The 24,741-nt window shown below is 47.8% G+C and overlaps 1 protein-coding gene across 3 annotated transcripts in view; it reads left to right on the top strand.

The window, feature by feature from the left end:
* The window catches only part of LOC138489441 (zinc finger protein 554-like), a 225,915-nt gene that overhangs the window by 152,787 nt on the left and 48,387 nt on the right, over positions 1–24,741 (top strand). For 2 of the 3 annotated variants that reach the window (XM_069617162.1, XM_069617161.1), the window contains 3 exons: positions 9,019–9,126; positions 14,670–14,783; positions 23,712–23,795. In XM_069617162.1, coding sequence (XP_069473263.1) covers positions 9,019–9,126; positions 14,670–14,783; positions 23,712–23,795 — 306 coding nt within the window. The remainder of the gene's footprint in view (positions 1–9,018; positions 9,127–14,669; positions 14,784–23,711; positions 23,796–24,741) is intronic. The other variant, XM_069617163.1, reaches the window with a different exon arrangement.

Here is a 24,741-nt window from a genome sequence, read left to right as displayed (position 1 = left end):
ACATCTGACTTGTGAACGTGAAAACACTGCACCGTAACCCAGAGGATGAGAAGCCATCTTGGAAGAGGGGAACGCCGGTGCCAGCCAGTCGTGACACAGTCTCAAATCGCCGGAGAAGCGGGGGGAAGTTGGCTTCATAGAGGTCATTCAGGGTTCTAGTGATCTGTATAACCAGATATTGTAATATTGTGTGTTCCAATTTGAGGCCTAGTGAGAGGAACCTGACATTGTTCTCTTCAGGGGATCCCTGGAGGGGGAAGAGTATGGACTTGGACTTGTTTACTTTGAACCCAGAGAACGGGCCATATCCGTCTATTAGGTTGAGCGCATGCGGGATGGAGTCTGTAGGGTTTGTTATGTGTAAAAGAATGTCATCTGCATATAGTGCTGCCTTATACTCCACCACCCCTAATCGCATTCCCTCTATATTGGGGTCGTCTCTCATTTTTTGTGCCAGTGGCTCGAGGGAGAGTGCGAACAGGATCGCAGAGAGGGGGCATCCCTGCCTGGTTCCTCGTTTCAGTTTGAACCATCTGGAGTATTCCCCACTTACAAATATCGACACCTTGGGGGAGGTGTATATTTCTCGTATCCCATCCCGAACTTTCGGGCCTATCCCTACTTTCTGTAGGACTGCTCCCAGAAACTCCCTTTCCACCCTATCAAAGGCTTTCTCTGCGTCGATTGACAGGAAGACAGGATCGCCGGGGAGGTTGTGAGCTGCATGGATGAGGTGTAATGTTTTGCGCATAGTATCGGCTCCCTGTCTCCCAAGAATAAACCCAAACTGGTCAGGATGGATCAAGCGGGACATTGGGGTTTCCAATCTTGCAGCAGGTACCCTAGCGTAGATCTTGGCGCCGAGATTAAGGAGGGAGTTGGGGCGGTACGATGCTCAGCGTTTGGGGTCTCTCCCTTCTTTGGGAATAACTGTTATCAGCGCTCTCTTGAAAGAGTCCGGTGCGACTCCAGTGTCTATTATCTCATTGAAGAGCTCTGTTAGGAAAGGTGTTAGTTGCCCACTAAAGGTTTTGTAGAAGCCGGCGGTATAACCGTCTTCACCTGGAGATTTCCCCAACGTTAGTCTTTTGATTGCGAGGAGCTCAGCTTCTGTGTGCGTTATTGTGGGCATAGTGATTGAGGATAAGAAGAAGGTTATGTCGGATTGGGCAAAGGTCATTTCGGAGGTATATAAGTTTTCATAAAAGCTATCGAAGCACTCAGGTATCGGGCGGGGAGAGTGAGCCGTGGGGGTGGAGGACTCTATTATCTCTTTCAACTTGCGTTCCGCCCTTTGTTCCCTTAGTCTGGCTGCTAATAGTGCATCAGCTTTGTCCCCCTTTTCATAAAACTTTTGCCTGAGAAATTGCAATTTGCGTACCATGAGATCATGTTCGAACAGCCGTAATTCCTCCCTTTTTCGTTGAGCTGTGTCTATTTTATCAGGGTCCACGTCTGTGTTCTCCCTTACTTCCTCCTCTAGCTGATGTATTTCATTACGCAGTCTATTTTCTACAATCTTACGTTCCCTCTTCTTAGTATGCCTCTCCATGCGGCCTTCCCAGCCTCCCAGATCGTTTGTTTGGAGACTTCCCCATTATTGTTCGTTTTAAAATATTCATCAATCTCAGTCTCCATCTCGCTTTTAAAAACCACATCTTTCCAGAGAAACTCGTTGCATCGCCAAGCCCTCCCAGTAACAGGTAGGTCGGCCCAGTTGATATCTGCTAATAACATGTCATGATCTGATCACATTATCGGAATGATTTCGGAGTAACACGTGGTGTCTGTGAGGTCGGGCGTTAGAAATATATAATCTATACGTGTGAATGTGCTGTGGGGGTTCGAGTAGAAGGTGAATCCACTTTCTCTGGGGTGCAGAGTTCTCCACACATCTTTTAGTTCGTATAGTTCCATAATGGTGGACAGTTCAGTATGGTCTCCTCTATGTTGATTTCTCGTTTCCGGTTTACCTGCTTACAGTCTATGGACGGGTCTATCCATTGGTTGGTTAAAGTCACCTCCCAGTATAATATGTCCTGCAGCTTCTAGCATTATTTTAGGGATCGTCTTCCCAAGGAATGCGGCCTGTCCACTGTTGGGAGAGTAAACAGTGGCAATTGTAACCTTGACTTGCGCAATTTTCCCCCTTATCAGGAGGGCCCGTCCACTTACATCAGACCATGTCTTTTCCAGTTCAAATCTAATTCCCTTCTTGAGTAAAATTCCGACCCCTCCTTTCCTGAGTGGACCAGAGCCCCAAAACTCCATGCCTCCCCAGGATGCTCCGCTCTTCTCCCTTTGCAAATTTCGTCTCCTGGAGGAGAAGAATGTATATGTCGGATCTGTGAAATTCTCTATGCACCAGTGACCTCTTAGTTGGTGAGTTCAATCCCTTCACATTAATGGTCCCAATTCTGAGGAGGCCCCTGCCTTTAGACTTGTCGGATGCTGCCATCAATGGCAGGTTTTGGAGGGGTTGCTCATTCTCAGCGGTCAGAGGAGTATGCGGTTTCCTAGTGTTACATTGTCTTTGGTATATTGACATAGTCCAGATGATTCTAATACGTTCCCCAAGTGTCTGTTACCCCTTCCCTCCTTCCCCCCTATCCCTCCACAGTTGGTGGCGCTCGGGTGAGCCCAGGAACTGAGGGTGCTGTATTAGCAGCTTTTGAGGGCGTCCAAAACGGACTTGGTGACAGTGTTCAGTCCATTGCCGGACCATCAGTGGGGACCGTTGCCTCGCGGTCCCAGTCAAACATACCATCTTAACCTAAGGGTGAGCCCCTATCTCATTCCCCCCTGCCCCCCAACATCATATATTTCAACATTGACAACAATAAACATACAGAAGCGTAACGTTGCGTGCACTCCCAGGGTCCTCCTGCGAAAGTTCGTATCCCCTCTTGATTCAGAGGGATGCTCCGCATCCGGCGACCCCCGTGTCGCTAATCTTCCTGGATCTCAGTCTCTGTGGAGGTCAGCGTCCCATGATTCAGGCGTTGATATCAATGTGTCGATTCACAGGAATCACGAGACATATCTTCATTTTTCCACTGTCGGGCGTGTTGTTGGGGCGTCTGTATTTCCTTGAACCTTTCACTCTCTTTCGCCTAGGGCCCTGTTGCTCCCATTGCATTCCAGCCCGTTCATTTTCACCACCTTCGTTATCTCTTGGATCCGTACCCAGGAGGTCAGCGATGCAGTCTTTGATTTCTTCCTCTGATCGAAGGACGATTTTCCTGCTTCCGTGCCCGAAGGTGAGCGAGAAGGGATATCCCCATCTATACCGTGTGCCCTGTTCTTTGAGCCATTTCGTCAAGGGGCTGCAGAGGCGTCTTAGTGCTAAGGTGAGTGAGGATAAGTCCTGAAAAATTGTAATTTGAGCACCTCCCATTGTGAGTGGGCCTCCCAACGTGGCCTTCTCAAGGATCCTAGTTCTGTCCTGATATCGGTGGAATTTGGCCAGGACCGAACAAGGGCCGCCAGGCGGTCAACCCGCCCTATGTATTCGTTCAGTTTTGGGTTCGTCAATTTGTTCATCCGCTGTTAAAGTTTTTATGATATCGTGGATCGTGTCTTTGTGATCTTTCTCGGTGTCACCCTCGCGCTCCGGAATTCCAAAAAAGCGTAGGTTATTCCTTCTTTCCCTGTTTTCTAAATCGTCCATTTTGAGCCGTATCTCCTCCTCCCTTTTTTCAATATTTCATATCTTCATGTCCATTTGAGTCTCAAGGGTGTCAATCGAGGCCTGATTGTTCTCGACACCTTCCAGCCTTTCCTCAAAGCTGTCCATTCTCTGGGTGATTTTATTGATTTTTACCACCAAGGTTGGCCCCCATGTTTTTTATCTCACTTAGTAATGCGGCGATATCCCCTTTGGTAGCAGCAGCACCCGCTTCCGAGGTATCTGTGGACATGGTGGTTGTGTTTCGGGTGAACGGGGGGATGGGGCGAATCTGGCTAGCTTGTGTTGTACGTCCATAAAATGGGTCCGGGATCAGAGGAGGCACACGCCCCTGGATCGGGGGCCTTACCCTCTTTGGAGTTGCGTAGGACCTCAGGAACAGGGCAGTCTCCAATATTTAGCCCTACATGCGGCTCGGTGTGAGGCCAATGGGGTCTTCAGTGAACATTCTGCAGAGCCAAAGGGCCAGTCCTCTGAGTACGCCTGAGATTGTACCCTGTAGGGGGAGAGGGTCAATGATGTCCCGTTCCAGTTCTCAGTTCGTGCGGAAATTGTCGTATATTGGCAGCCTCAGAGATTGCAGGCCTCAGTTACCTCCCGTAGGGGGGAGCATGTGGCAACAGGGCAGTAGTGGAGTGCGGTGCACAGGGGTGTCCATAAATGGGCCAGCGAGGTCTCGTGTCGTGCTGATATGTGAACGTTTAGGGCGCACCACTTAGGACTTTCAATTCAGGGTGGTGTGCTGCCTGGTGCCGCTCAATGTGGAGGTTATGATTTTCTTCAATATGGGGTGTCGCACCTCTCCTCATTAATCAGCATGAGGGGTCAGGGGCTGAGTCAGCGTGTTAAGTGAAGGCATTTAAACACCAAGTTGCTATAGCACGCCAAGGCGTTGTCAGCCTCCTCAGTTCAGGGTTGTTGGAGTATGCGTTGAGGTGCCACGGCCAGTCCCCCTCACCAGGGGGGGCCCGCTGCCTATGTGGGAGCACTCAGGACGCGACTCTAATGGGGGCTCTGGCGGGTTTTGGGGCCCAGTGTATGATAGTGGATGGGCACCTCGGCCACTATCGTCCCCTCTTCAGGCACGCAGACTCGGACCTCCCGCGGAGGAAGCCGCGAGCAGATGGATCGCAGGCGCCCGCCGGTGTGATGATGCACACGTGGAGACGTTTGGAGAGCGCTGCTTAACAAAGTTCGCAGCTCCGTGGGCTTGCAGGGAGGCTCCTCACCTGAATCTGCATGCAGGTTACCGCCGGTCTCCGGTGACACAGCGTGCTGGAAGTCTCGCTGGGGGCTCTCTCTGCAATTTCCGCTCCCTCTGCGTGGCCACGGGAGAGCTCACACAATCAAACGTGGAGAAATGAGTGGAATCGGATGTCAGGGAGAGGACTGCGCGTGTCGGTTATCCAGGCCTCGGTCTATTATGAAGGCCACCGCTGGGTAGCCGCGTCGTTCGGCCCAAGTTTCACTTTCACTTCACGTGCTCTGGGAAGCACGTTTATTCGGACGGCGTTTTCTCGGCTTTTCCGTATCCGATTTTGTCCGCGTTTTCTCCTGGGTGTCGGGGGGGGGGGGGTCTTCATCAATCAGCTCCTTATTTTATGTCCGGGGTTGTCGCGAGACGGGGGCTCAACTCGTCTCAAGGACCTGAGGCGTTGGAGCTCACACGAAGGCAGGACACATCCGTGCGCCCCGTGGTGGCCAGTCGTTGTGCGCTTTATAAATGCAAAATTAATAAATTAATAAATAAAAAATAATTCACTTTTTTTCCAAGTGGGGCACGGATGCAGTGAAAAATGCCCTTAACCCTTCCTGGTTCCTCACTGAAAACATCCAGAACTAGTTTAAGAGGTCTTGAATGTTATGTTGTTGGGGTAGGAGAAGGTCAGATGGAATTAGATTATGTTTCTCCAGTTTTTTAGTTAAGAAACTGGCTATCACTACTGAAGAAGACTCTACCGGATCTTCCTTCCATTCTGTTAAGATGTTAATATGGTACATCTGGGATTTTGGCCTTCCATCTGTCTGGGACACTTTATAATTACATTGGCCAATCTGTTCTATGACCTCATATGGATCATGCCACTGGGACAACATCTTATTTTCGGTGGTAGGGAGTAACGCCAATACTTTCTGTCCTATTGAAAAAGAGTTAGTATCCGCTTTAGGGCCGTACAAGCCCTTGTTATATTTTCGGATGTTGGTTAGGTGTGAATGAACTAGATCGCAAACGATCCATGTATGTTCTTTTATTTCTTTTAAGCTGAGAATATCCTTGCTGTTCCTGCGCCCTCATACCTTTGGGTCTGGCGTGCAATATAAATGAATAAACATAAACATAAACATTTTCTGTGCTGTTTGGGATAACAGAAACAGAGCTTCCTCCCTCTCTTCCCCTGTCTCTCTAAACATATCCACTACATCCCTGGGCTTGAGGTCAAGGACAAGTCGCGCAGTTCTGTTCTGGATGAGTTGCAGAGGGCGGAGAGTGGAGGCAGGCAGATTAAGATAGAGGCTGTTACAGTAGTCCAGCTTCGAGAGAACCAGGGCTCGGGAGACAGTGAGCTAAGGTATAAAATGGTTTTGCAAAGGTAGCGGGCGCTCCTCTCCCGAAAGAACAGACTTGATAACCTGTTCAGTGGTTATTAACCACTTGAGAGTTCGCAGCCACTGCTTTTACTCACTGTGCCTTTCACAGATGGGAAATATCCATTTGCACATCAGTCTTTGTCCTGCCCAGGGGCAGTCCAGCACCGAAATGCAATGGCAATTCCAACCTGAACGAGAGTACCACCAGCAACCCCATACACGTGTTTCACCCTTGTTGGGGATCATCAGTGAGGTGAAGCTGATGCCTCTCTAAGCACAGTGAGAGGGAGACCACGTCTGGTTGCCCCCAGGAGACCTAGGGTTACCAATCCCAGGTTCCTTGAAAAATAGTTTTGCAAAGGTAGCGGGCGCCCCTCTCTCGAAAGAACAGATTTGATAACCTGTTCAGTGGTTATTAACCACTTGAGAGTTTGCAGCCACTGCTTTTACTCACTGTGCCTTTCACAGATGGGAAATATCCATTTGCACATCAGTCTTTGTCCTGCCCAGGGGCAGTCCAGCACCGAAATGCAATGGCAATTCCAACCTGAACGAGAGTACCACCAGCAACCCCATACACGTGTTTCACCCTTGTTGGGGATCATCAGTGAGGTGAAGCTGATGCCTCTCTAAGCACAGTGAGAGGGAGACCACGTCTGGTTGCCCCCAGGCATCAGCTTCACCTCACTGATGATCCCCAACAAGGGTGAAACATGTGTATGGGGTTGCTGGTGGTACTCTCGTTCAGGTTGGAATTGCCGAGGTCCGAGTCTGCCTGCCTTGTTCTTTCGAGAGAGGGGCGCCTGCTACCTTATTTGTAAGGTATAAAATGTCCATGATTACTGAAAACCTTTTGGCCAGCAAGAAAACTTAAAGGGATGGTCTAGTAAAAAAATGTATTTAAAAAATAGATAGGCCACATAAAAACAAAAAAATACTATCATCCTCCGTTTTAAAACTTCCTATGTAAAATTTTGCGCTATTCAAGCTCAAAATTCGAAAAAGCAAGCACAGGGGCGCAGCCATTTTGTGAAATGGAGGCCCTCCTGTGCTGGCTTTTGCTTTTGCGGCACTAATGAAGGAAAAGCCAGCCAGCTGTAGTAAACAAAGTCTACCGCTGGGTGGCTTTCCCTTCATTAGTGCCGGGACTCGGAGGACGCGGACCGGAGACCAGAGCAGGAAAGCTGCAGCTGAATCTCGGTAAGTGCTATTTATTTTTTTTACAAAAAATAAGCACTAGCTGCGTTTTTTTTCTAAGTTTTCCGGGCTGGAGGAGCCTGGAAAACTTAGAAATAAAACCGCAGCTTTAAAAACGTTGTATTTATGTTTGCGGACGCTTTTGAAGCGACCGCAAACATAAATACAACGTTATTGTGTTGGAAAACGCTGCGGTTTTTCTTTCCAAGTTTCTCAGGCTCCTCCGGCTTGGAGGAGCCTGAGAAACTTGGAAAGAAAAACCGCAGCGTTTTCCAACACAACCGCGTTGTGTCTGCCTGAATCTGCTTTACCGTTTGGGGCTCTCGGGCTCCGAGCCCGAGAGCCCCAAATGGTAAAGCAGATTCAGGCAGAAACAACGCGGCATTGCGGAAAACAACCGCGTTGTTTCTGCCTGAATCTGCTTTTCCATTTGGGGCTCTCGTGCTCCCCGTGGGGAGCCCGAGAGACCCAAATGGAAAAGCAGATTCAAGCAGAAAAAACGCGGCATTACGGAAAACAACCGCGTTGTTTCTACCTGAATCTGCTTTCCCATTTGGGGCTCTCGGGCTCCCCACGGGGAGCCCGAGAGCCCCAAAAGGGAAATCAGCTGCAGGTAGAAACACTACGGGGCATGTAAACATAACCGCGTGTGTTTCTGCCTGCTGTGGCTTTCACTCTGGGTCTCCGGTGCTCCCCTGGGAGCTCCGGAGACCCACAGTGATAGCCACAGCAGGCAGAAACACACGCGGTTGTGTTGGAAAACGCTGCGGTTTTTCTTTCCAAGTTTCTCACGCTCCTCCGAGCCGGAGGAGCCTGAGAAACTTGGAAAGAAAAACCGCAGCGTTTTCCAACACAATAATGTTGTATTTATGTTTGCGGTCGCTTCAAAAGCGACCGCAAACATAAATACAATGTTTTTAAAGCTGCGGTTTTATTTCTAAGTTTTCCGGGCTCCTCCAGCCCGGAAAACTTAGAAAAAAAACCGCAGCTAGTGCTTATTTTTTGTGAAAAAAATAAATAGCACTTACCGAGATTCAGCTGCAGCTTTCCTGCTCTGGTCTCCGGTCCGCGTCCTCCGAGTCCCGGCACTAATGAAGGGAAAGCCACCCAGGGGTAGACTTTGTTTACTACAACTGGCTGGCTTTTCCTTCATTAGTGCCGCAAAAGCAAAAGCCAGCACAGGAGGGCCTCCATTTCACAAAATGGCTGCGCCCCTATGCTTGCTTTTTCGAATTTTGAGCTTGAATAGCTCAAAATTTTACATAGGAAGTTTTAAAACAGAGGATGCTAGTTGTGGCCTATCTATTTTTTAAATACAAATTTTTACTAGACCATCCCTTTAAGGCTGCTACGTAAAGAGAGAAGAGAGAAGACAGAGAGAGAGCGACCCTCTTCAGCCATGGATGAAAGTGAAATTGCTAGCTGGGGTTTAATTGTCTGCTAGCAGGGAAGAGTATATAAACAGCCATGTATACTGTTTGATATTCTGGGACTCTTTACCACCAGCCAGTGATGTTATATTAATGTATTTTTTTCCTTTGCAGCAAATAAATCGAATTTCCAACTGGAGTTAATAGGGTTGCCATTAAGCAATCGGAGTAGTAGTCACTGGACTGAAGGGGCCCAACACGAGACATCTAAATTCACCCAAGGTAGGTTTCGATTAGTATGTCCGGCCTGTTGGCCCAGCCATGCCCTGCTTGCTGTGAATTTACTGCACTACCGCTCTTCTATAGCCGCACAAGACAGTAGCAAAATACGTTCCTTTGGTGGATTTATGTCTCATCATCAGGGAACATTGTCGGGTCGGCTGAGGTCGAATGTTTTTTTTAAAACTGTATTTTATTTATTTTATTATTTATTAATATAAATAGCAGGGAACGCAATGCATTTTTGGCACCAAACCGCAGACAAAAATGGGGTGAGAGAATGTGACTTGAAGACCAAATGTTGCAGGGGAAAGTACTGGGACTGAATTTGAATGACCATGGTAGTGCCATGCTTTTACTGAGTTTAAGTTAAGTAGGTCCTCTTGTAATTGTTCCAGTAGGCTTCTCTGGCACTGAGCAATGCCCGCAAAACCAAGACCGCTGAGAATTATGCGCAGGAACACAATGATTTGACAGTAGAACAACTCAATAGAAATACATTGTTAATTTGCAAGGCTTGCAGAGTAACAATTTCATTAGTAAATGGAACGACTTCAAGCTGAATCGCTGAGTATGTGTCTTCAAAGAGCCACATAAAGTTGAAAGATTCATCAAAATGTGTAAGTGGTCTGTGCCAAATATCCCTTACGGAGACACTGATGCGTTTTAAAAGAAAACGTGATGAATAAAAAGATGTGGCACATGAATTTGCACACACCTTAGTGCAGGCTGGAACCAGCTTGCCCAGGCAGATGGTCCAATTGGTAAACTCTTCTGCAGACGGCCCCAAACAGCTACAACGTTTCCCAGATCCACTGAGATGTACGAGAAATACCTACCTGAGGTTTTTATGGCAGACATTGGCCACATCACAGTCAGTGCAAGGCGAAGTTAACATTTCATTCAGTTTCGATGAATCGACAGAGCTGCATGGCGATGCAGCAGTGCCAGTCCTCTTCATGTTTTGTGTTTGATCCAAAACGTGGATGTGTGTGCCATACTATAGTTTAGTTTAGTTTATTATTTGATAATGCGCTCCAAACCTTGGGGTAGCAGGCGCAGCGGTAACAAGAATACTTAAGCTTGGTTACATACAGTTGATATATACAGTGGATGCATTACATATTACTTACAGTGTTGACAGTACAAATATACAAGATATGGGTACATCGCATCACGCAGGATGCGGAGAGATAGTATATTGTACAGGTTTCAGGAATATCATGGTGGTTATATGCAGTGATCCCGGATCTAGTGCAGGGGAACAGTTTAGTAGGTGTCATTGCTCCAGAGCCAGCTTTTCACGTTACGTCTGAATCTAGGGTAGGGTTGATCAACTCTTAATGCAGTAGGGAGTGCATTCCAGGCACGGGCAGCTCTAAAAGGGAAGCTTGCTCCACCTGCTTTAGATAGTCTGAATCTGGGAGTTTCTAGTAAGAGTCTATAATGGCAGATTTAGTGCCTCATCATGTGTTGGGCGATATCCCAGCGGCAATTGCATGAGGAAACAGCCCAGCGCAATTAGCGTTACTGCAACTTGGTCTGGCACAATTTGTCCCAGATCCCGAGTTGCAGTGGTGCTCTTTTGTTAAGAGCCCATATGACTCTATAGGGTTTTCGGTGCTATTACCACGAGCGGTAACAGCACCGGAAATGGGCGCAAAGCTAGAGATTTCCTTCCAGCTTTGCCCAAATGCAGGATTGGGCAGAGCGGTAAAAGCGTTACCACTGCATTTCTGCTGCTCTGTCCAACACCTGATGAGGCCCCTAGAGGTGGTTGAAACCTGCAATGCAGTTTCAGTTGCAGCATTACTCCAGAAAGTCCTGAGCATGTTTGGGAAGGATTGGGGTGATTTAGTGTGCATTTGCAGTGATTCTGCAAGTTATATGAAAAGGTTACGTGAGGATCTATCTGAGGGCAATGCCGATTTCAAGGCCTTCCCCATGCAAGACCCCAGACACTTACTTGATGGAGTTTTAAAAGCAGCTTTGAAGTGCTCAGATTTGGTCATCAATGCAGTTGACGGTGTGGCCCATTATTGTGCACTTGTTACATGTGCACATGAATGGAAACACAGATTCCTAACGTTACCTAACATTTTACATTTTGTATGGCATGAAAGAAAAGGTTATTCCAGCTGTCCTTTTTAGCTGGTGGCTCTCTGTATTAGTCTGTCAACGCCATAGTATTGATGTGGCAACCTTTTACCGATTTTTCCCCCTTAGTGATGACGCCTCGGGCAAGACATTATAGGGTCTCAGGGCCCACAATGATAGTGAGGTGAAGAAAAGTACAGTCTCCGGTGTTCTTAGATTTTTGCAAGAGAGCATGATGGCTGTAGTTATTATAATGAAAAAGATTAAATCTGACAACACATCTATTTACTAAGTGTCATTGGTGTAGAGGTCAAACTCTTATTTGTAAGGATGCATGGGGACAGTCTTGGGAGATGCACTGTGAGTGACAGCCAGGGTAGAAGGATGCATGGGGACAGTCTTGGGAGATGCACTGTGAGTGACAGCCAGGATAGAAGGTTGCATCGGGACAGTCTTGGGAGATGCACTGTGAGTGACAGCCAGGTTAGAAGGATGCATAGGGACAGTTTTGGGAGATGCACTATAAGTGACAGCCAGGGTACAAGGATACATGGGGACAGTCTCGGGGATGCAGAGTGAGTGACAGCCAGGGTAGAAGGATACATGGGGACAGTTTCGGGAGATGCACAGTGAGTGACAGCCAGGGTAGAAGGATGTATGGGGACAGTCACGGAAGATGCACAGTGAGTGACAGCCAGGGTAGAAGGATGTATGGGGACAGTCATGGGAGATGCACAGTGAGTGACAGCTAGGGAAAAAGGATGCATGGGGACTGCACAGGGATTGACAGCCAGGGAAGAAGGATGCATGGGGACAGTCAAGGGAGATGTACAGCGAGTGACAGCTGGGATAGAAGGATGCATGGGACACTTATGCGAGATGCACAGTGAGTGACAACCGGGGTAGATGGATGCATGGGGACAGTCATGGAAGATGCACAGTGAGTGACAGCCAGGGTAGAAGGATGTATGGGGACAGTCATGGGAGATGTACAGCGAGTGACAGCTTGGATAGAAGGATGCATGGGACACTTATGCGAGATGCACAGTGAGTGACAACCGGGGTAGATGGATGCATGGGGACAGTCATGGGAGATGCACAGTGAGTGTGCAGCCGAGGTAGAAGATTGCCTGGGGATAGTCATGGGAGATTCACAGTGAGTGACAGCACCTTAGTGAATGAAGTTGCTTCGAAGTGCACACGTTGATGCTTATTACGCATCGTCCCTTGGAATAATGAAATCATTTGTTGCTTTGATTTTGAGAGCTAGACAATTAGGTAGCGCTAACATTCATTCCCAGAGAGAGGCTCTTTTGTACCAATAGTGGCCAGGAGATTAATTTTGAGAATGGTTTTTCACTTTTAATTTAGCATTGCACTGTGGTGTTGTGTGACTGTGGCGTTTCATTCGTGCATCACTTTAATTTGGTCATGCCCAGCTACCCTATTACACTCAGTGGTTGGTATGTTATTTAATGGCATCTAAGCACTGTGGGTGTGAGGCCCCTCCTGGACTTTAGGGAGGAGAGTATGAACTAGATTACAGAAACAAAGGCTGGCTTTAATATGAGCTGTTCGGCCGGCGATTCCTCTATATGCCTATATGCCTATTTCATTTGATTGACTGTCACTTGTTACTCTTATTTACTAATAATTTGTTGCGTCTTGTTAAGAAAGCGGGTATAGCCAGAAACCGCTGGTAGTTACTGTAGTATTGTGACTTCTCAAGACTGCGCCAAATGAGAAATTAACACCACAACTTAATTGGTTGGCATGGTTTAATTTTTTAATTTTTTAGATTTTCTGATTGTTATTTTATGGTGCCCTTAAGTTGACACGTGTTTCGGCCTTTTTCAAAACTGGGCATGGTCAAAATGTTTTGTAGTCTCGCATATCCTGGGTTAGATCCCTCATTTCCATGCTTCAGATCTGTTCTATAATGTGCGCTGGCTCTTCCAATTGGACAACACATTTTTTTTTGACCATGCTCAGTTTTTGGAAAGGCTGGGCTCAGCCGAAACACGTGTGTCAACTTAAGGGCACCATAAAATAACAATCAGAAAATCTAAAAATTAAAAACTATGCCAACCGATTAAGTTGTTGTGCTCATTTCTCATTTGGCGCAGTGTTGAGAAGTCACAATACTATATGAACTATATTAGCATTGTAGTTTTTGCAACAGTGGTAGTAAGAGGATGTCCGGTGCAGGTGTTTTGAAGAGGAAAGCTTGATGCACGAGATTAGATTTATGTTAGTTGGGGAAATTGAGAAAGCTGGAACAGGCGGAGAGCTGGAAAGAATATGGGCCTTGTTACAAGTTTGGTGGTACTCCAGTGGTAAATCCACCGGAATACTGCCAAACAGAATTACAGTTACTGCCACTTGGTCGGGCTGAATTACCGCTGGATTACAAGTGGTGGTATGGCAGTGTTAGTCCCTATCTATGGAGTCCATAGAACTCCATGGGGATTTCGGCAGAATTACCTCTGGCAATAATGTTATGGCGGTAAGGTGGCAGAATTACCACCAGCGTTTTGCTGGAGGCTTTTCTTCCGCCTCACCACCAAACTTGTAGTATGTCGGTGTGGTAATTCAGCGGTAATGCAATGGTACATTGCATTACCCACATTGACGTACTTGCAGGAAATGTAGCAGGGGTGCAGTGAGTGTAGAGGCCTAGGGCCAATGTCCAGATTTGATAGGCTATTATTTTATGAATAGAAAAACCCCTGTTCCAGTGTGACCGAGAAAGTATCCATTCCAGGAATATAATTGGCTGTATGTCTTACATTCTCTAAGGTGCACATGCAGGATGAGGTCCTCTGTTTGTTCCTCAAAACTAAGGGCCTCATCAGCGGTTGGGCAGAAAGTGTGAGGTTTTATCTCCAGCTTTGTGCTGGAGGTAAAAACCACCCCTTTACACCCATTTTTGGTACTATTACCACTGGCGTCATTACCGTGGCGGTAATAGCTCCAAAAAGCCCTATAGAGGCCTTTGGACTCTGAATAAATGGGGACTAACAACGCCACTGTAATTCGCGCCAGACCAAGTTGCGGTAACACTAATAACATTGAGCGGTATTCCTGCGCATTTACTGCCGGGATACCACCCAACTTGTGATGAGGCCCATAAATGGTTTGTAGGTATTTATTGAGATTATTTTATTTTGTAATTTTTATAACGTGCCAAATGCCCACAGGCCTCAGGGCACACATAGAAAAACAGACAACAAGGAATGTGTTCAGCAGGAGGGGCAATGTCAGGCCAGGGACAGAACATATTTAGTCTGCTGAATTAAAGAGGCAGAATAAGAGTGGGGGTTCGGACAAAGGACGATTGGGGGATAGTGATTGCTGGAGGCAGCTCAAGTGGAACTTCACCCTAAAAGTAGGATGGGCATTGTTTCCTGTGAGTAGAAATGACACATTATTTTGTGCTTATACCACAGGTGATGGGATCTACGATGAAGTGGGGAAATTGAGCGTAAAAGTCGAAGAAAACCACCACTCGAAAAGCGCTTGTGAAACAGAAGGGAGAGGAAGAAATGACCGTTTCGGCACAGGTGAAGGAACAGAGCTGTGATATCTGCACTTGTCACTTGTTTAAACATTTGATATATGCAAAGAAGTTGACACTTGGAGGTTCTGGTCAGGTACTGGGGTTTACTACGTTCTGGTTTGTGGTTGGTTAGTGATTTGATAGATTGCTGGTAATAGTTAGTTAGGTTGGTTGGTTTGTGAGTTGAAATATTGCTGGTCATTGTTCGCTTTTGAGTTGACAGACTGCAGGTTGTGTTCTTTGTCGCCGAGTTCATATATTGCTGGTTGTTGTTAGTTGGGTAGCTGACACATATAGGTTATAGTTACTGAATCAACAGGTTACCCAAGTCCTGGTTAGTTTCTGAGTTTACACTTTGCTGGCCATGGTTGGTAAGTTAACACTTTGTGGGGTGGAGGTTGAGTTAGTGACCCCTCCTCCCAGGCCCTGAATTGATTAATGTGTTTGATTATTTAGGTTTCCGAGTGTGAGTGATTACAAGCTTGTTTTTCTTGTGTGACGCTATAACCATTTGCTTTGACCCATTCATCGGTTACACATACATAGACAAAGATGTTCTTTAGTTTAGCGTTTCACACGTCCATTTGTACAGTGAGAGATCATGCTGAACTCATGATAAGGTCAATTGATCATTTGGATTACACAGGCTTGCTTGGTATTCCTCCATCTTCACCGGCACTTGATAACATGTCTAGAGTGATTGAATCTCTCTCTGTATCTCTGTTCTGACTTGAGTGTCGTGTAGACCGATGAGACCTCCGTCCCCAAGTGACGCACAGGGGAACAAATAGAAACCCGCTGTGCGACCCTTGAGGCCACAGGTGAGAGATGTCTTCCTAGATCCACGGAGCCTCTGGAACACCGATGCTGCTGTCAAGAAGGAAGGAGGTTAAGCACCAGGCAATCACAATACAGCAGGTAAACAAAAGAATCTAAAGTGTCTTACCTATCTGGTGTAAGGGAGACCCAGGAAACCTAGTAGGGAGGTTCGAGGCTCAACAAGATACAGCGGTCCCCGGAGTGGTAGAACCGCAGGTAAGCGTGGATACGGGTAGGCCACCTGTAAGATAGGGCTTGGCTTGGGCGTAGGAGTACAGCAAGATACTCAGGGATGATCCAAAGACAAGTCGATGTGCAGTCCAAAAAATCCGGCAACAAGTAAACAGTTCCAAGCAAAGGTACAAAGGGGTGTCCAAGAGAGTCCAAGATTGAGTTCCGTGGTCGAGGTAGCAAGGAGCAAGTAGTAACGCCAAACAGGGTCCGAAGCCAGCTGAGAAGCAATGATCGTCCTGCCTCTCAGTTCTTTATACTGTGTGTCCCTGGGTCATGTGACGTCTCTGGGTCATGTGACGTCCACCAAGATCACGTGAGGAACGCCACACTGTATCACATGACCGACGTGATGACGTAAGGCCGCCCCTTCTGCGATATATTCTCCAAGGCAGTTGCCAATGCAGGAAAGGTTGTAATCGAGCCCGTACACCAAAGGAGGTACGGTGTTTTCGGTTCTGTGGGTTCACCGAATCCCTTGAGCCTCGAAGCTGGGGTGGAGAAGTTGGGGGAATGTGAGCAGTGTTCCGATGTGGGGAGGCCTGATGTGCCGAGGATCGCCTAACATAGCCCCTCCCCAACGGCCCACGACCCCGTGGGCAGGATGGATGGTCTAAATGGAAACGGGCTACCAAGCGAGGGGCGTTCAGGTCAGAGGCGGAAACCCATGAACGTTCCTCCGGGCCGTAACCCTTCCAATCCACCAGATACTGGATCCCACCCCTAAACCATCTGGAGCCCAAAATGGCCGACACCTCGAAAACATCAGGAGAGGTCAAGGACACCGGCGCAACAGGGGTACGAAGACGGACAGAGTCGGGACAAGGTTTGAGGAGGGAGACATGAAACACAGGATGGATGCGCCAAGAGCTGGGAAGCACTAGACGGAAAGCCACCGGATTCACCACCTTGGATATCACATAAGGACCGACAAAGCGAGGTAGCAACTTCCGACAACCCACTAGGCGAAGATGACGTGAAGACAACCAGACCCTGGAACCCACCACCAGAGGGGGAGCAGCCCGACGTTTGCCATCCACACGGGCCTTCATAGCAGCCTTTGCTTCAGTGAGATGAACCACTGTGCTAGCGTGTAAGGCAGAAAGATCCCTAAGACATGTCGAGGCCGCAGGGTTCGCAGAACCAGAAGCATCAGGGACCGGCAAGACCTTGGGATGTTGGCCATAGAGGGCGTAAAAAGGGGAATAACCAGTGGCTGAATGAGCCGCATTATTATATGCGAACTCCGCAAGCCGTAAAGCGGCCAACCAAGAGGTCTGATGTTGCAATATAAGGCAACGAAGGTATTGTTCCATAGATTGATTCGTCCTTTCGTTCTGTCCATCGGTCTCAGGATGATAGGCCGAAGAATACCTGGTATCAATGCCCAATAGCTTCGTCAGGGATCTCCAAAACCGAGAGGTGAACTGTGACCCTCGATCAGATATAATGACCGAAGGAAGGCCGAATAGCATAAACACATGTTCAAAAAACAACTCCGCTAATACAGGAGCCGAAGGGATACCTTTGCAAGGAACAAAACGGGCCATTTTAGTGAACGTGTCCACCACCACCCAGATGGAGTCAAAGCCCTTCGACTTGGGGAGATCAGTAACGAAATCCATCGTCAACGTATGCCAGGGCCTGGGAGGTACCGGAAGCGGAAGGAACAACCCAATCGGTCGACCCCTTTGATGTTTAGCCTGAGCACATACTGCGCATGATCTAACATAACATTCTACATCGCGCCTCATAGAAGGCCACCAACACCAACGCTTGAGAAGATCTAAAGTGCGCTCTTGTCCGGGGTGAGCGTTAAAGGGAGCGTCATGAGACCACTCAAGGGCCAGATTACGTGTGTCAGGTGTGGGAAGGAACAGGCGTTCATGTACGAACGGCAGTCCATCAGAATATACTGGGTCCCATTCTCGCAACTGGTCAGAATGATTACTAGTCCAGGACCGAACCGAGTCCATCAGTGACAATGAGGGAGTACATAGACAAATCACATGACTCTTTCCGAGAACAGTGTCAGGGAATGTAGGCAATTGGACCCCCCCCCTGGGGAACGTGACAAGGCATCCGCCTTCCCATGTGCCGTTCCAGGACGGTGCATAATACGGAAGTCAAAAGAGGAAAAGAAAAGATGCCATCGGACCTGTCTGCTATTTATGCATTTTAAAGAGGCCAAATCCTGTAGATTCCGATGATCGGAGTATACTGTGATGGGATGTTTAGCCCCCAGAAGATGATGACGCCAAACACGGAACGCGTCCATGACAGCCAAGAGTTCTTTCTCCGTAACGGTATAATGAGACTCATTACTGGAAAACTTACGGGAGTGGTATGCCACTGGATGTAATTTGCCCGTATTAGGACATGATTGTGACAGTACCGCCCCGAGGGCAAAGGAAGAGGCATCTGCCTCGACTATGAACGGAAGATCAGGATTGGGATGTTGGAGTACCGGTGCGGTAGTGAAGGCGGTTTTCAAAGTATCAAAAGCCTCCTGCTGTTCTCTCTGCCACTGATATGGTACCCGAGGACTAGTCAGGGCCGTGAGTGGGGCTACAATCGTAGAAAAGGAAGAAATGAAACGCCTATAAAAGTTGGCGAATCCTAAAAAGGCTTGCAAGGACTTGAGTGTTTGAGGTACTGGCCAATCTAAGACTGCTTTGACCTTAGACTCGTTCATGGATAACGCCCCAGGGGTGATGTGAAAACCCAAAAACTCAACAGAGGTCTTATGGAACTGACATTTCTCAGGTTTGGCAAATAAGGAATGTTTTCTTAAACGGGTTAATACTTCTCGGACGTGTTTTACATGGTCATCAAGATCACGAGAGAAGATCAGGATGTCGTCCAAATACACAACCATGTACACATCCAGAATATCCCTGAAAATGTCATTCATGAATCGTTGGAACGTGGCCGGGGCGTTACATAAGCCAAAGGGCATGACAAGATATTCGTACAAGCCGTAACGAGTACAGAAAGCAGTTTTCCACTCGTCTCCCTCGCGAACGCGTACTAAATTGTATGCGCCGCGTAGATCAAGTTTGGTAAAAATGGAAGCATGTGTTAAATGATCTAAGAGCGGAGTAATTAACGGGATGGGATATCTATCCTTCTTGGTGATAGCGTTAAGACGCCGATAATCCACACAAGGACGTAGATCCCCCTCCTTCTTGGGTACAAAGAAGATAGGACTGGCCGCTGGTGAAGTGGAGGGGCGGATGTGTCCTAAACGCAGGGCGTTCTGTACATATTCTTTTAACACCAGTTCCTCCGAAGGAGACAAAGAGTAGATCCTGCCCGAAGGAACAGTGGAATCGGGAAGCAATTCGATTGGGCAGTCATATGTTCTATGTGGAGGAAGTACCTCAGACGAGCCTCGATCGAAAACTGATTCGAAAGCCCGATATTCTGGCGGAATCCCAGACATCAACCCCCCAACAGTATGGGACTGTATGACTTCTGGATCGTCAGCGGTCAGTGTGAGTTGTGCTAAGGCTCCCAAGAACCGAGAGGGCGTGTCAGGGACTTGATGGACCGGGAGACAATAATTCTGACAAATCTCGGACTCAAAGAGTACAGTGCCTGCTTGCCAATTGATCAGGGGATTATGTTCACGTAACCAGGGTATCCCTAGTATGATACCGAATTGAGGTGCGGTGATCAGATCAAAACTTAAGGTTTCTGTGTGTATGTCTTGGATGTTCAACAAGAGGGGTGCAGTTTGTTGTCTAACAGGACCAGAAACCAATGCGGAGCCGTCTACGGCTTGGACATGTTCCGGTCGTGTTTTTACCACTAAGGGTAGATTGAGGGTATGGGCCAAATCAATATCTATGTAATTACCAGTGGCACCGGAATCAATAATGATATTGACTGCATGAAGAAGGCCAGTAGAAGGACATAGAGTAGCCTTTACGGAGATGGGTTGAACACGAGCAAAGGCAAGAGGGATACCCGGAGAAGATGAAGGGACACTCGACCTGTTCTCCGGTTCTAAGGTCGAGCCACCCGAAAAACCTGACTCTTCTTGGGACGTCGAGGACACTCTTTCACGAAATGTCCAGTGGTGCCACAATAAAAGCATGCATTATCTACCCTTCTACGTTCCCTCTCAGATGTTGTGATAGGACTGCGTAATCCTCCCACTTGCATAGGTTCTTCAGTACTGGAAGCGGGAGTACTAACAAGAGTAGGAGAGGAAGAGGCCCCCAATTCAGCTCTACGCTCCGATCGTCGTGCATCTACCTGCAGGACGAGATCAACCAATTCCTGATACTGAGTAGGCATAGTAGGGATCACTGCTAGGGCGTCTTTCATGGTGTTACTTAACCCCCTATAAAAGACCACCGCCCGCTTGTTTTCTGGCCATGACGTTTCCGCAACTAGCTGATTGAACCGGGTGATGTAATCTATCAGAGTCCTTTTGCCCTGAGTCAATTCCAACAACTCCAGATCCCTAGACTGTGCCTTGTGTCGGGTATTGAATACTCGGGACATTTCTAGGATCAACAAATCAAAGTCATAAAGAACTGGACTATTGTTCTCTAACAGGGGATTAGCCCAAGCGGCAGCTGTTCCAGCTAAATGGGAAAGGGCGAAGGCGGCCTTAGCAGTGAACGTGGGAAAAGCCAAAGGCCTGCATAAGAAATGTAACTTGCACTGGTTAACAAAGGTTCTGAATTTCTTGGGATCGCCTTGGTAGCGTTCAGGAGCAGCCAGGGGGGAAGGAGTCGGGAGGATTATTGGAGGCGGGACTGTAGAAGTAGCCAAGGGAGGGGGTGTAGTGGAGGAGCTGCCATCTCCAAACTCAGGGTCTGCAGGAAGGGAGTGTTGAACGCTCTGTATGGTGTCCAACCTTTGATGGATCACCGTGTTCGCGGCGGCCATATCTGCCCTTAATATTGTAATTGCCTGAACTAAAGCAGTTATGGGTTCGTCCGTGGATCCCTGCATCGTCTAACACGACTATACGGCTTCTCAGTCTGTTCTGACTTGAGTGTCGTGTAGACCGATGAGACCTCCGTCCCCAAGTGACGCACAGGGGAACAAATAGAAACCCGCTGTGCGACCCTTGAGGCCACAGGTGAGAGATGTCTTCCCAGATCCACGGAGCCTCTGGAACACCGATGCTGCTGTCAAGAAGGAAGGAGGTTAAGCACCAGGCAATCACAATACAGCAGGTAAACAAAAGAATCTAAAGTGTCTTACCTATCTGGTGTAAGGGAGACCCAGGAAACCTAGTAGGGAGGTTCGAGGCTCAACAAGATACAGCGGTCCCCGGAGTGGTAGAACCGCAGGTAAGCGTGGATACGGGTAGGCCACCTGTAAGATAGGGCTTGGCTTGGGCGTAGGAGTACAGCAAGATACTCAGGGATGATCCAAAGACAAGTCGATGTGCAGTCCAAAAAATCCGGCAACAAGTAAACAGTTCCAAGCAAAGGTACAAAGGGGTGTCCAAGAGAGTCCAAGATTGAGTTCCGTGGTCGAGGTAGCAAGGAGCAAGTAGTAACGCCAAACAGGGTCCGAAGCCAGCTGAGAAGCAATGATCGTCCTGCCTCTCAGTTCTTTATACTGTGTGTCCCTGGGTCATGTGACGTCTCTGGGTCATGTGACGTCCACCAAGATCACGTGAGGAACGCCACACTGTATCACATGACCGACGTGATGACGTAAGGCCGCCCCTTCTGCGATATATTCTCCAAGGCAGTTGCCAATGCAGGAAAGGTTTTAATCGAGCCCGTACACCAAAGGAGGTACGGTGTTTTCGGTTCTGTGGGTTCACCGAATCCCTTGAGCCTCGAAGCTGGGGTGGAGAAGTTGGGGGAATGTGAGCAGTGTTCCGATGTGGGGAGGCCTGATGTGCCGAGGATCGCCTAACAATCCACGGACCTGGATCAGACGCTGATGGTCACGTACAGGGATAGTGACTATTTGTGTATCTGCAGCCACTGATCATGGGCTAATATATAGGAGCATGATGATTATGCATTTGTCTAACTTCTCGCTTCTGGTCAGACCCTTTGATCAGCATGTCTAGAGTGATTGAATCTCTCTGTATCTGCAGGCCTGAATCAGATGCTGATGGTCGCGTGCAGGCATATTGATTCTCTGTGTATCTGCAGCCACTGATCATGGGCTAATATATAGGAGCATGATGATTGTGCATTTGTCTAACTTCTCGCTTCTGGTCAGACCCTTTGATCAGCATGTCTAGAGTGATTGACTCTCTCTGGATCTACTGGCCTGAATCAGATGTTGATGGTCGGGTGCAGGGGTATTGATTCTCTGTGTATCTGCAGCCACTGATCATGGGCTAATATATAGGAGCATGGTGATTGTGCATTTGTGTAACTTCTCGCTTCTGGTCAGACCCTTTGATCAGCATGTCTAGAGTGATTGAATCTCTCTGTATCTGCAGGCCTGAATCAGATGCTGATGGTCGCGTGCAGGAGTATTGATTCTCTGTGTATCTGCAGCCACTGATCATGGGCTAATAGATGGGATCAGGGTAATCTCTGTGTAACTTCTCGCTTCTGGTCAGACCCTTTGATCAGCATGTCTAGAGTGATTGACTCTCTCTGGATCTACTGGCCTCAATCAGATGTTGATGGTCGGGTGCAGGGGTATTGATTCTCTGTGTATCTGCAGCCACTGATCATGGGCTAATATATAGGAGCATGGTGATTGTGCATTTGTGTAACTTCTCGCTTCTGGTCAGACCCTTTTGATCAGCATGTCTAGAGTGATAGAGATATTCAATCTGCATGCAGGCCTGAATCAGATGTTGATGGTCGCGTGCAGGGGTATTGATTCTCTGTGTATCCAGCCGCTGATCATGGGCCAACAGATGGGAGCAGGGTATTCTCTGTGCAACTTCTCACTCCTGGTGGGACCCTTTGATCAACATGTCCAGAGTGACTAAATATCTCTGTATCTGCTGGCACTGATCCATGGCATCTAAATTTACAACCCTTCGATAGAAATGTAATCTATTTTTCCTTGGAGAAAATTCTCCCTGTGGCCGTCAAGCTTCACCAGTGTTATGGTGGCTCCAAAGAGGCAAAATAGAAACGTGTGATGGGAGAGTGGAAGTGGCCATTTCAGCTCACAAGCCACACAGCGCACAGCATCGCCAAGAATCAGCCATGGAGGTTTGCCCCCAGTTCAGAGCCACAAATCTCTGGGAAGACAGCCATTACATGCTATACTTGCATTTCTGCTCATTATGAGATTAATGTAATTATCTAAAAGGGCAGAACCCTTTTAGCAAAGCTTTACCAGTCCAAGACACACAGCTCTCAACAACAGAAGCATTTCACCCCCATTAGAGAACATCGCTCTGGCGCAGGTTAACATCCATGTGATTAGAGCGTTGGGGCAATATAGCCAAACGCTCTCAATATTATATTGTGCTCACATAATGCAAGACCCGCTTCTCTACCACTACGATGTTGCATCTCTGAGAAGTGACAGCCTCGAGCTTTGCTCTGTGTCACTGAACTGGAGGTGAACTTAACTTCTACTACCACTGCCTTTATCATTACATTACATTTATGTTTAGTCTCATTTGGTAGCAGCATAAAAGGGGCTGAAGTGACCTATTGTAGTGAGGATCAGGACATTGAGGGCAGCCAACCCTTAGAAGGCACAAAGCTGTGGAATTAGTGAGAATCACAGGAGTGCACTGCCTGTGATGCCACATTGCCACATGCACAGAACATGCACTTGGGGGCTTTGTATCATCTTTTTAGACTCCCCAGCTGCCCTCATCTCTTCTCGGCAGTGTGAGACTTTCTACCATAGCCCTCACTGTGTAGTATGTCTTAGTGCCATGTCTAGTAATGTATTATTTGTGTTGTAACAGAATTCTGCATAGAAGAGGATGGAATGACTACCTGCATTGGTGATCAGGACAGTGAGAGAAAAGAAAGCACCAGCAGTTCCACAGGTGAGTACATTGTGTTTAATTATTGTGAGTCAGGAGTGTTTGGTGTTGTAATTGCATCCCTGCCATGCAATATTGGGCATTTGCCGACACGTAGAGTAAAATAAAAACGTTAGAACAGGTGAAATTGACTTCATGCCTTTTTTTGTACTACGTTTTTCAAAAATATAAATGACTCCTCAATTAACAGCTGAAGGAGGCATTTCCAATGGATTGCCAGGGGTGAGGTAGAGCATCAGAAAAACATGTGGCTAAGTAAAGCATGGGGTGTTTTGATTAGGCAGAGCATGAGCGGGCCGCAATGAGAAAGAGCACATGTGACTTATGAGGAAGAGTATGAGGAAAAACTGAGTAAGAGCACAGGGGACCACACTAGGGCCCAGGACGAGGAAGAGCATAAGAAACCGGGATGGGGAAGAGCAGGAAGGATCTGGGTGCAAAAGAGCGTAAGGGCCCAGGATGAGGAAGAGCATAAGGCAAGGGGACGAAGAAGCGCGTGAGGAACTGTGAAGAAGAAGGGCATGAGGGCCGGGGACGAGGAGGAGCGTAAGGGATCAGGATGAGGAAGAGCATAAGGCACTGTGACAAAGAAGCGCATGAGGAACTGTGAAAAGGGGCTTGAGGGACGGCGACGAGGAGGAGCGTAAGGGACCAGGATGGGGAAGAGCAAGAGAGCACCGGGATGAGGAAGAGCAGGAAGGATCCGGGTGCAGATGAGCAAAATGCACTGTGAAGAAGGGCATGAGGGACGACGACGAGGAGGAGCATAAGAAACTGGGATGAAGAAGAGAGCAGTGGGATGTTATGTTATGTTACTTGGCATTTATATAGCGCCTTAGGTATCATTGGTATGACCTCAAAGGGCTGGTAGGTTGAATGCCCTCGGGAACCGCAGTTTGAGTCAGTAGAGAGAGAGAGAATGTGGTATGGTGCCTGGGCGCACCGGATA

This window comes from Ambystoma mexicanum, chromosome 9 (assembly GCF_040938575.1).
Source record: "Ambystoma mexicanum isolate Mex_15411 chromosome 9, UKY_AmexF1_1, whole genome shotgun sequence".
In the NCBI taxonomy this organism is placed as follows: Eukaryota; Metazoa; Chordata; class Amphibia; order Caudata; family Ambystomatidae; genus Ambystoma; species Ambystoma mexicanum.
This window is presented reverse-complemented; position numbering and strand designations above follow the sequence as displayed.